The sequence below is a fragment of the Furipterus horrens genome, unplaced genomic scaffold (genome assembly GCF_987537825.1).
Source record: "Furipterus horrens unplaced genomic scaffold, mFurHor1.1.pri manual_scaffold_2, whole genome shotgun sequence".
In the NCBI taxonomy this organism is placed as follows: domain Eukaryota; kingdom Metazoa; phylum Chordata; class Mammalia; order Chiroptera; family Furipteridae; genus Furipterus; species Furipterus horrens.
This window is the reverse complement of record NW_028327172.1, coordinates 24,103,083-24,116,090: the sequence shown is the minus strand read 5'-3', so window position 1 is coordinate 24,116,090 and position 13,008 is coordinate 24,103,083. Positions and strand designations below refer to the sequence as shown.

At 36.6% G+C, this 13,008-nt stretch overlaps 1 protein-coding gene across 1 annotated transcript; it reads left to right on the top strand.

Annotated features, from left to right (window-relative positions):
* The first annotated feature begins 1,702 nt into the window (after positions 1–1,702).
* ARL14EP (ARF like GTPase 14 effector protein) lies at positions 1,703–12,808 on the top strand. Its single transcript, XM_090267605.1, has 4 exons — positions 1,703–1,931; positions 7,698–8,190; positions 9,916–10,043; positions 11,079–12,808. Exons 2-4 carry the CDS (start codon positions 7,765–7,767, stop codon positions 11,305–11,307), a joined length of 783 nt encoding a protein of 260 aa, XP_090123731.1. The 5' UTR covers positions 1,703–1,931; positions 7,698–7,764; the 3' UTR covers positions 11,308–12,808.
* The last annotated feature ends 200 nt before the right edge of the window (positions 12,809–13,008 follow it).

Below are 13,008 nucleotides of genomic sequence, written 5' to 3'. Positions count from 1 at the left end.
AAGTTCCTAGGATGTTTTATATAGAGAATATGAGTAAGCATACACTTTGTGAAACAGAATTGTGTTGAATATACATAGTGAGTTGAATATACATGGAAGTCATGCCAAAGTTAAAATGAATTTAAAATACCATGGAGTAGAGGGTTATTTATAGTTTAAAAAAAAAAAAAAAAAAGGAGGGGAGGTAATGGAAAAACTAAGCCATGGGTTGAGAGCTATGTCGCCACTAGATCAGCCATCCATAGATGATACCTAGTAAAATCTCATACGTGCTCCATCGTAAATAAACAAACAAACAAATAAATGCAAATAAACCCTAATGTTTGTTCGGGCTAATTCGTAAGCTCTGGTTGTGGCCAGGCACCTTTCCCTGCTATTGGCCCAAAGCACTTTCTAACTGTGGGCCTCCTTGTTGTGACCTGAATGCTAGTCCTTGTAAGCCTATCATCAAAGGAAAGGGCTGATGTGGCAGGCAGAACATATGCACGTTGCTTAACTCCTGATTCAGGTGATGTCCTTCCACTTGTTTGCACCTTATCCTAAATATGTCAGCTTAACTCCAGTTATGTCCCTTGCTTTTCACCGGGTATTCAAATCGATTCAATAAACCATGTTACTTGAGCATTTTAATTTGGTCTGCGAGTCCTCTATTTCTTCTATTTCGTTATCTCCAGGACAGCTTGCCCAGTAGTTAGCTTGGAAGCCACCACTGCATCAAGTTAATTTTCCATAAGACAGCTCAATTCAAGCAATAATCTCCTCTCAGAACCCCCCTGCTTCAGTAACTCTCATTTTACCCTGTTCACATCCTGTGTTTCTTATGGCATTTATTACACCGCATTGTGATGAACTCTCTGCTACTTTTTGTTTTTCTCTCTCGTCTGTGAGCTCTTTGAAAGGAGGGATAAGTTTTATTCTTTTGTTTCATTAGTTAAGTGCCAACCATAAAGTAACTACTAAAAAAAGTACTGCATGTGACGTCCTGAAAAAGAGTTGAGTGGATTCTTTATTGTTCTGCCTTTCTGTCATTCCCCAATGCTCAGAATGGTGTAATTGGGTGAAGAGCAAAACCCTGCCTGGAGATAGGAGGAACCATAGGTTCCCTGCAGAAAACTTACATTAAGTGTGTACGGCACTACTAGCAAGCTTGGCCTTGGTGGACCGTATTTCCGTTTCACGTATTTTTCACTTGGCTGGTTAAAAAAATAATAGTTATGGTGTAGCTGGGCAGGGGGAGACTTTTCCCTATTATTCCCACCTGAACATGGTTGAAGGCTGAGATCCTTTTGTCTAAGGAATCTTGAGCTCTCAAAGATTCTAAATGAATAAACAGAGCTACATTTTTATAGTTAAAAAAGATGCATTTTGAAATACATTAAGCTTGAAGGAAAGAAATTAAACTGATTCACTTTTTCAGGAATTAGGATTGGGGTGCAAAAACTTGACTTCGCGATCAAGTGTAGAGATTTGGGAATAGAATCCAAGCTAGCCAAACCCGTATCTTGAAAGGGATGGCCCCTGGGACCTAAGAATCCCCTAACCTGCACGGACAGACAGCAAAACCGAATCAGCATCGGAAGCAACACTGGCCTCACCTTGAATCATTGGCCAATGGGCGCCGCCCCGCCCTTTCCGTCTCGGAGGCCGCCCGGCTCCGTTCCGCTCTAGGCTTCTTCCGGGTCTCTCTTGATGGTAGCGCGGAGGCGCTCTAGCTCTGCTCCCCGTCGTCTCAGTGGTCGTGCGGCGACGCGCTGCAGAACGCGCTGCGGAGTTCGTCGTCCGTGGTTACGGGCCCTTCTCGAACCCGGGCGGAGGACTCGCGCCACGGTGGAAAGGGTCGTGGTGACTGGGAGGGAAGGAGTGGGGCTGGGAGCGAACGTGGACACCAGTCCCTCGACAGGACCGGCACCCGGGCCGTGTCACGGAGGCCGGTGAGGAGTGGGAGAGGAAGCGCGGAAGCGGGAGGGGAATTTTTCCGCTGAGGGTGGGCCGGGCGTCCTGCGGAGTAATGCCACCCCCACCCCCACCCCAGGTTGTACCCACCCTGACCCCAGTTCACCTGTGGCCCTTGATGTCAGGGCCCAGCTGAGTTTCTGTCACATTTGTGGCGTCCGCGGGTTGTCGGCGCTTTCGGAGACCCGGAGCCCTCAGAGCTGCGGTTTAGGCGTGTGCGGTGTTAAGACTGCCGTGGCCTTGAGCCGCGTACACAGCGTATGTCTCTCCTGTTTCGTTTTTATTTTTGTAATCGGAATCCTCCCAGCCCTAAATATTTGGTTGAAGCTGCAGGCAGTATTACTCATTTCTTTTTATTGGTACCATGAACAGAATAGGTGCTCATTAGACATATCTGAGGGCTTGAAACATGTTTATAGATCCATGAACTAGGGGCGTTATGCATGTGGCCACCGCAGGGTTGCGGTGGGAGTCATTGCACGATTCTGGGGACTGGTCACAACAATTTGGGAAGATTGAGCCTTCTCGGCGTGAGATTCTGACAGTCTGTGACCATGTATTTATTTAAAAGACGTGAAGGGTCTGTACAGTGTCAGTATTGCGCTAGAGAAGCCTCAACTGTAATTGGGACCCACGTGATCCCTTGCCCTCGCAGAGCTTGGTATGTAATGGAAGACACTAGCGAGCAACGAGCCTGGGACGAGGGCCGTGAAAAGGGAAGTCCCCGAAGTCATTCCTCTTTCGCTTTGGGTGTTTCGGAAAAGAACGCCGTGGAGCGCCTGTCTGCCAACAGCTGAGCAGTAATAAAGAGTCCCAGTTCACAGCGAAGGCGTTGTGCCAATAGAGGAGGAGGTTCTGGGTGGGGCTCAACAGGTGGCGGAAGACGGGGCTCTGTCTTTGAAGGATGAGTTAGCATTGCCTGACAGAAAAAACTGTAAGGGTATTGTGGTATTTAGAACAAGTCATGGCGTGCTCCAGGGCCCTGGCTTGATTTTCTACAACGAGGTAAAAGTATTTGCAACAGAATGGTTACAATGTGGATCCCACCCAGAATAAGAATGAGGAGCCCTTTGCTCAGTTGCTCGTGGTCTGGAAACATCTCTGTTGTGGAGATGCCTCTTAAGTTAGTTCTCTTTGGCCTTGAAGGACCAGAGGAACAGCGACAAATCGCAGGTGGGGTTTGGAAGCCTGAAGGGTTTGCTGCATTGTTGCAAAAATGATCTGAAAGTGCACTGGACAGAAGCATTTTAAAAACTGGGGGGATGCGGGGGATGCATTAGGTGAGCCCGGAGTGAATGGTTAGGACCTGATTAACAGGGAATCTTCGTATAAAGTAAAATTAGTTTGTTTTTGTTTTTGTTTTTGTTTTTAATTCTTTCAGCAAATACTTCAGCGCCTCTGATGTATGAGCCATTCTGCTAGGCTCGGTAATTAGAGCTCTAAACATCAGTTTCTTCATCTGTAAATGGGGATGATAGTACCTAAAAGTTGTAAAGATGAATGAGATGACATTTGTGCTGTCGCTGTACCTGGCCCTTACTATGTCTTTTACATGGTGCTATGGACTATATTTTTGTTTTAAATTCTCTTTTTTTTTATTGGGCCTGGGCCTTCTAGAGGATTGAGACTATCTCATCTTGGCTCTTTAATTCTTCTGTTAGTTCCCATTTATATGTAATATCAATAGTTAATATTTGAAGATAGTGGGCACAGAAAGTTGATATTTGCAAAATGCATGACTTGTATTTGTGTGTCCATACCTAAAGTGGCTGATCTGCATAGTAGGAGTAGATGAAAATATTTTATTTTCATTAAGTAAGAGAAAATCTGGCAAATGCTTTATATTACAAGACACTATATTTCACTCCTCCCTCCAAAGGGCATTTTTCATGAGAGGAAAGGACTCTTGAGTTAACCTAAAAATTCAGTAAAGTTTTTATTTGGTTAAATTTCCTCTTAATACTACTTTTCCCACTAGGAGATTGGTAAAGTAAAAAGTCGTATTAATGAGAAATCAGCCATATTGGAACATAGTATTGCCACACCTCCCCTAAAAATTTTGGGAAGAAAAAAATTAGTTCCCTTTTTAATCTGCATGTTTCTCTGCTATCCTTTTGACACCGTTTCATTTTTAAACTGAGCAGGTCCTATAATTTGTTCATAGGGAGTTCAGATTTCTTTTTAACAACAGGTAAGAGGTGGAGTATAAATTGAAGCTGGCACCAAAGAAAGATCTCTGCTTACTGGAAGATACGAAAAGAAAAGAAGAATAAAATTACATGGTAAATGAGGCTCCCAGAATTATCAAATAAAAATACAGGATACACAGTTAAATTTGAATTTCAGACAATGAGTGAATTTAGCAATATTTGGGACATAATTAAAATAAAATTATTTGTGCGTTATCTAAAATTTAAATTTAACTGAGCATTCTGTATTTTATTTGGCAGCTGCAGTAGTAAATAACTAACTCTACAATGACACCTAAGGGATGGATGCTTAGAAAACAGTATAATTGTGCAGGCAGTTTAATTCCTTCAAGTGCTTCTACAAAGATTATAGTACATTAATCAAGAGCTCCAAATGTTTGGAAGCTGCTGTTTACCAAAAAGGAATGTTTTCAAAAACTGATAGGGTTATGGCTAACTTGAAGAAGAAAAAACTATTTTAACTCTACATTTTCCAACTAAGAGCCCAGGTTTATAGTAATTTAAAATTAATTAAAGAATTTATACGATTGTGGAAGATGTCCAAGAAATACCAGAAAAAATGATTTAATAGGTATTCAACTTCACTGGCACAATTTATACAGTCTGCTAATAAATTTTTGTGAACTATGTAGTAATTTAACCAAGGTTAAAGGAAAACAAAGGAACAGAAGCCACCAATAGCCAAGGAAAAGAATTCCATAATGGGTAAAAATATTACTATGGACAGATAGAACTTCTAAAATACATTTTCTAAGTCAGACTTGATATTCCCTGTCAGATATGGTCAGGGTAGCGCAAGTGTTTGAATACTAATAACTAGTCTTATGTTCCAAAAATCCTGTTATAAATTAATGCTACAAATTGATGATAGATACCTACAAATATAAGAATCTGTGGCATTAATAAGTACTGAGCAGTTTCATAATGTGCTGATAACAGTTTTCTTATTTATACTAATTTAAGAAAAGTCAGAGCCAGATTTGTGTCCCATAGCTGCTAAGGTACAGAACAGCAGTTTGTTTTGTTAACAATATCTCTCACTTCTTTTTCCACTCTTAATTTATCTTAACCCACTCTTCCCTTTAAAAAAAATTAATTATTTGTATGCTACAAGTCATTTTATCTGATGTGATTAGGACCTGTTATTGGGAGTTAAATTTTAAAAGTTGGTTAAAATAGAATAAAAGAATGTAAACATACTTTCTTTTAAACAGCTTAAAATTTTAAATTAAAATGTTCAATAACTTATTAACAATTTAAATTGTATTTTTTAACTTTTAAATTTAGTATTTTAACTTAAAACATCAGGGTGTGTATTCTCTCACTTTTTTTTAAATTTCAAGAGGCCAGAGTCTGTTCTTTGTATATGGTTTTACTGATTACAATTTCTCTCTGCAGAAAACACATAAGAAAGTATCTTCAATATTTCTAACCAGTTTTTAAATGGGGGGAGCAAAGCTTATAGAAACACTTGCAAGATTGCGGATTCCTAGATATTTCAATCCCTCACCATCAACCAGATTTCAGTTTTCATATCTACTTTCAATGTTGATTATTTTTTTCCTGTTTGTTAAATCTTCTCTTAAGAATCAAATACTTCTTGTATCTGTTTTGAAAAAATTTAGTTATAAAAAAATTTAAATAGAAAGTATGGAAAATAATTAAACACTTGTGTACATGCCACCAACCTTACCTTTTGTAACTCACCAAGAAAAGTTCCTTCCTTTGAAAAAGTATCACAATTTGGTATCTGTTCCTCTCATAGTATGTGTTTATGTTTTCATCCATAAATAATATATATTATTTTGTGTGTTTCAAATTGTACATAAATGATATACTGTATATCCTTTTTCAGCCCTTTTCACTTACATTTTCTGTGAGATTTGTATGTGTTGATATGTGTAATTTGTGCAGTCTTATTTATTTGAAATATCCTGTAGGAGTCCCTTCTGTGAGTAACCCATAATTCCTTGTCCTTTACAGTTAGGTTATTTCCAGTTTTTCACTGTCAAAAACAGTGAATGCTCAATGTCCTCGTATATAACTTGTGCTCATATGGGACATGTTTCCCTAACTCAGAGACTTAGAACTGAAAATGCTAGGTCCTGGGATATATGCTGCTTCATTTTGGTAGAAATTGCCAAAAACACTAAAGTAGTTACAGCGATTTACATTCCTACCAAAGTATAAGAAGGATGTAAAAGTTGGCCACATTTTAGCCAGTGCTAGGTTATCAGGTTTTTAAAATTTTTTCCAAGTAATTGTTTAAGAAATGGTGTTAGTTTGCATTTTCCTGATAATTATGGGGTTGAACGTCTTTGCATGCATTTATTGTCTATTGTATTCTCTTTGGTGAATTGACTATATGTGTTTAGTTTTCTAATGCATTTGTTATTTTCTAATTGATTTGTAGAAGCCAGAATTTTTCCAGATATTTGCAAGTGTGGCCTTTTTTCTCCTTTAGAGTTATACAGAAATGTTTAATTTGACATAGCATCAAATGAAGCCACCTTTTTGTATATATGCATTCTTTTTGGGGAAGTTATCTACCCCAGTATTACAAAGTCTTTTTTTTTTTTTTTTTTGGTAAATACTTTTACAGTTTTTCTTCTCATGTTTAATTCTTTAATCCATCTGGAATTGATTTTTGTTTGTGAGAAAGAAATCTTATTCTGCCTTTTTCCACATGGTTAGGTAGTTTTCCAAGCATGTTTCTCCTGTTAATGTGTATAATGCCCGTTGATTTATAATACTATACGGCATACAACTTCCTCTTTTCATAGATCTATTTGTTTCTGTTATGCAGATACCACAGTTTTAATTATGATGGCTTTATAGTAAATAAATATCTTACTTTGTTTTTCTTCAAAATTCTCTTGGCTTACTTGAATATTTACTCTTGCATATAAACCAGTTTGCTGAATTCAAGAGGGAGTAGGCAGAATACCTGATGGGATTTTGATTGGAATAGTATTTAATTTATAGATAAATTCCTGGAGAATTGACACATTTACCATAGACTTTCTAAGACATATTTCTACATTTATTAAGTGTTTTTTTTTTCTTTCTGTTTGTTAATTTTTGTCATGAAAGTTTTGCATATCTTTTGAAAGATTTATTTATTTTGTAAGGTATCTCAAAGTGTTTTTGGTTTCCAGTATCCTTGTTGAATTATCTTGCTAGTGCTAATAGTTTGTCTACTAAAACCTGTTATACTTTCCGTGTAGATATTTAATCATCTTTGAGTAATATTTCTTCTTTCTTTCTTCTCAATTATTATATTTCTTAGTATGGTGTTAAATGTAAGTTGTGATAGCAGGTATATATAGTTCTAACTTCACAGGGAATGCTGCTAATGTTTTATGATTAAATATTATAATGTTGGTTGTAGGCTTTCCGGAAATATTTTTCCATTCTTTATTTGCTAAGAGTTTCTTTTCTCTTAAATAGGCATTGATTTTATCAAATGCCTTTTCAGTTTCCAAACTAGAAAGTTTGCAGCACAAATCTGACTCTTTTTAATGTTTTCTTTAGGGCGATCAGCACATGACTTAGAGAGATTGCTCGACAGAATTAAACAGGAAATTTGCTAGAATCAAGAATGATGGATCCATGTTCAGTTGGAGTACAGCTTCGGACCACAAATGAGTGCCATAAAACCTGCTATACTCGTCACACAGGTTTCAAGACTTTGCAAGAGTTGTCATCAAATGATATGCTTTTACTTCAACTTAGAACTGGAATGACACTTTCTGGGAACAATACAATTTGCTTTCATCATGCAAAAATTTACATTGACAGATTTGAGGATTTGCAGAAGTCGTGTTGTGACCCATTTAACATACACAAAAAACTAGCAAAAAAGAATTTGCATGTAATTGACTTAGATGATGCCACTTTTCTGAGTGCAAAATTTGGCAGACAGCTTGTACCTGGTTGGAAGCTTTGTCCAAAGTGTACACAGATAATCAATGGAAGTGTGGATGTTGATTCTGAAGACCGGCAGAAAAGAAAACCTGATTCAGACGTATGTATAGGAGCCATTTTTTTTTTCCTGCTATGTTATTTCTACAACATGGGATTTTGTTTTAAGTATAAGGAAGTCGTATTTACATTATTATTATACAGTCATACCTTGGTACTCACCAGTTTCAGAGCTCATCAAACCCGGTACTCGTCACATTTTGATGAGGGTAAAAAAAATGTTTCCACACTTGGCACTTGCTCAGGACTTGCTGCATTTGCTAGAACTTGTATGAGCTATGACACAGCCCTGCAAGAGACAGTGCTTCATTGTTCAGTACTCGTCAGTTTCAGCACTAGTCACGAGTTCCGGAATGAGTTAACGATGGGTACCGAGGTACCACTCTACTAATTAGCATGCAGTGAATATAAAGTTGGGGGAGTAAAAATGGTTTCTAAATATTTGCATTTACCTAGATTGAATGACAAAGAAAGTAGGCTTGGGAAAGGAATAACATAATATACCCAAGACTCACAAGCTGAAACTCCTAGTACTAAGACATTAGGGGAGTAGCTTTTAGAACATTCTGGCAAAGCCAGGACTTAACTATCTTTTTTTTTTTTTCCTTTTTTTTTTTTTCTGATATTAAAGTAACTCAGTGAGATATGCCAGCCCACAAGGGTCTTTATATAGCAAGATGAATTCTCCTTTTCATGAAAGATTTAAAAAACAATACTTTAAAAGGAGCATAAGAGAAGTGACTAGTTTCTTATTTCAGCTTTTTTTTTTTTTTTTTTCTCCTTTGGCACTATCCCATTCTTGTTTGGGTTTTTGAGAAGCTTGCTTCTAGCTCAGAAATTCTCCTTGGTATGATTAAAGCTAATTTTAGGACCCCCTCTGATCAAAAAACAAACATGTTTACATTGTAAGAAATAAATGTTTTATAAGTTTCTTCCTTATTCATACGGTTCTATTCAGATTCTTTAACCATGTAAGAACAGCTTGAGATTTCATAAAGCTGTCTTTGGTGTAGAACAAGGACAAGTGTGTCAAAGGAGTACTTCTCCAAATTTCTATTTATAACCAATTTATAATTATTGCTGCCGGGATCCGTTTCTCAATTTTATCTTTCATTATATTAATAAACCAAATTAAAAGATAATTGAAGATTTAAATTTTATGTAGTGCTTTCCTTTTGTACTCCCCTCAGAGGCATAGCTCCAACCCATGGTTATCTTGCAGTTCATATGAGGACCTTGCTACTGTCACTTAAGATGTCTTCTCCACTTTATCCACTGCTCTCTTGAAATGTATCACATAAAGCTGTCTCCCCCAAGGAACACGCTTAAACTCTTAACCATGGAAATTTTGTAATACATTTCAGGACTTGAAACCATATTTCTGCTTTTGAAAATACATAATAATAATAGAACCTTTTCTTGAGGATTCAGGATCATTATTAGGAACCTCAGTTATGTGCCATTGGGTTATAAAGCAGGTTTTCTGACTTCTCTCCCAGGTTGGCAGCACCCACTTCAATTTTCACCATTCCCGTCTCCCCTCCTAATATGTCAGAAATTGATTCAATAGTGAAAATATTACTTATAAATTAACCAATAAATTTTGAATGTGGTCTGATACTGTGTAAATGTTGTTACATTTGGGCTCTAAAACCTTTTTTGTGAGTTCTGGACTGTCTTCTAAATTAAGGAATAATCTGGATTAAGTAAAATATTAATGAGACCTGATGTCAAGATTTAAGTTGATAATTTGTTTACCTTCATTCAGGGAAGAACTGCTAAAGCTTTGAAGTCATTACAATTTGCAAACCCAGGAAAACAAACTGAATTTGCTCCAGAAACTGGTAAAAGAGAAAAAAGAAGGCTTACAAAAAATTCAACCTCTGGTTCAGACAGGTAGGCTGTATATTATTTAAGTTGTATGTTAACTTTCCACTTTATATCTGTATTATTCCCCTGTCCTTTATAAGTTTTGAATTTCCTAGGAAATATTTCAAATCGGATAATTTGGAATTGGTTAAGAACATCTGAGGACCTCATAAAAAATTAAGGCATCTTTTTCAACTCTTAACAGTTTGTTCCAAGAAAGTATCAGTGACGTGAACAAGATAATTTTTTGGCATGAGAATTAAAATAATTTAAACAAATTATACTTAGAATTAAAGTAATTGACTTTTTTGAAAAGCATTGATGTTTTGTAATTGGTATATCTGCTGTATGAGTGGCCGCTAAAAAGTTAATTTTATGAGAAATTGTATAGGTATGAAATGGAAATAGTTACGGTACAGTCAACAGGATGAATGAGGAAACTAAATTGTTTAGAATATGACTTTAAATTGAGCATTTCTAAAATATAAATTAACAAATGTTAGTATAATCATTCAGGATTTTCTACAGGTGCCGTTTCATCTATTAAGGTTTTCTATTGAGTCATTTAAGTATTTTTAGGCCAGATTTTTTAAGAGTCCATTAATGAACAAGAAAAACAGACTAATTGCAGTATAAAAACCAATAGGGTAGTATACTGCAATAAAAATAAACCTATGTTCACAAAGCAAAGCAGTAAAGAGATTGGTAGCCAAAAAAAAGTCCCACTGTTTATTAGCCATTCTTTTTTTGAAGGTAAGGGAAGTTTTAACAGAAATGCACTTATCCATGCCTTTGCTTAGATGACTTTTAAATGGACTTTGAGAGGCATATTTAGGTTCCTTGTATTTGTCTCAACACTTTAGAGTGAGGTCTCTTCTAGTATGGAGTTCACGTACTAACTATAGAGTAGCCTTGAATCTGGTAAGTTTTGTACCAGTTTGGCAGGACTTCATCCTAATTCTGAGTATTTTATCTCCTTAAATTTCTTCATTACCTTATTTTCAATTAAATACTCAAAAATAATAATTTGTGAGGTGTAATGCACCTGTGTTTATCTTACAGACAAGTGATCCCAGCAAAGAGTAAGGTCTATGACAGCCAGGGCCTTCTGATCTTCAGTGGGATGGACCTCTGCGACTGCCTTGACGAAGATTGCCTAGGCTGTTTCTATGCCTGTCCTGCCTGCGGCTCCACCAAATGTGGCGCGGAGTGCCGCTGTGACCGCAAGTGGCTCTATGAGCAAATTGAAATCGAAGGAGGAGAGATTATTCATAATAAACATGCTGGATAATTTGTGCTATCAGTTTATGGGATCTTTAAAGTACTTTCTGTTTCTAAAGTTCCGTCGTTCTAAGATACATTTTAAAGTTGATTGCCAAATGACAAAAATTTGAAAACCACCACAACATGCACTAATATTATAAATGTAGATGGGCTATTTCAAGTCACTTTACACCTGTATGAGTCAACATAAACAAGGAAGGTATAGGCAGTCCTCAGTTTGCACCATAAGTCACATATCCCCAAATTTCGATGATGATTTAGTTAACATCAGTATGGTCAAATTTCAGTTATCACAGTATATTAACTGTGATTAATTACATGACGTACAAAAGTTGAACCTGAACGGAGTTGTAGGAGAAATCACTGATCCGGGGAATGTTAACGCTGCTGCTTTTCTAGAGCTTCTAGGTGTGCAGCCAGAGAAGCGTAAGGTGCATGTGGTGGAAAGGATGACCATGTCCCAGAGGAAGTGATGGTAAAAAAACTTCACGTTAAAGGAAATTACAGAAATATTTCACAACATGGGACATACAAATGATGACATGGTGGAAATAAATCCAGACAAACGGTGTATGGCAATTTCTTGTGATGCAAGTTTCTTGACAAAAAAAAGGCACTTCTCAAACTATTGGGTTTTTTACAGTGAAATAACTAGTTCTCAGTCTTCCTAATGCTTTAAATTACTGTATACTAAATACTTTTTTACAATATTTTCATTTACATTTTAACTAAACAATAATTTTCTCCATTGATATGAACACATTGTTGACTGGCAATTTTATGCAAAGCCATCTCATATTACCAGCTATTTTTCATAATTGAATATGAAAATGAAACAATCTAAGTAAACTTCAGTATACTTTGTATTACTCTCAGTTTTAAGAATTGTATAAGCCAATGCAAGTGCAAACGTGAGTTAACTTATTATTGGTCAATAATGTTTGGGCTTGAAAACAGGATCTTTCATGACCAGTCAACAATGTGTAAAGAAAGGTTACTGTGAGTAGCCGCTTTTTATGTTCAAGGGAAAATTTCTTGAATAACAGTTATTCTAGTACTTGTTTATTATGCTTATTAGGAACAAAATTTTTAATGAGCATGCAAAATTTTCACAGAGAAAGATATATCTGATGTAAAGTAGGTTGTTAAAAGCTGTGTTTTGGAAAACTCATGTCATGAGCCTGGTTACTGTTTTTTATTAAAAAATTTGAGAAAACAATGACATCATCTAGACCCTTTTTACATTTTGGTATGATTCAAGGTGGCTAAATTATTTTAGAATGCTGTTACCCTAAAAAGCAAAACTAAGTTATATAAATGTTTAACTTCTGCTGTATGTGCCTCTTGGTGGAGAAGTTAATGTAGGGCCCAAAAACATTGATCTTGCAAAATGCCGGTTGCAAACATTGAAGTAAAAAAGGCATGTATATATTTGAATAAAATAAATGACATTTCATGTGACCTTTTTTCTATTTGTCTTTTACAAATAAAATAGTTCTGGAATATTACATGCAAGATTCTCCTACTTTTAAAGCACTTCATCTACTATATAACAAACAGTTCCACAACCTTGACAGCCTATTCTAAGACTGCTTGTTTGGTCTGGATTCAACTAAGTCATCTGACAGTGGGGCTCTGTCAGATCCGCGCTTGCCTGTGGGTGAACCGGGCTGCCCAGTCACATCTGCACAGGCAGTGGGGTAAGTGG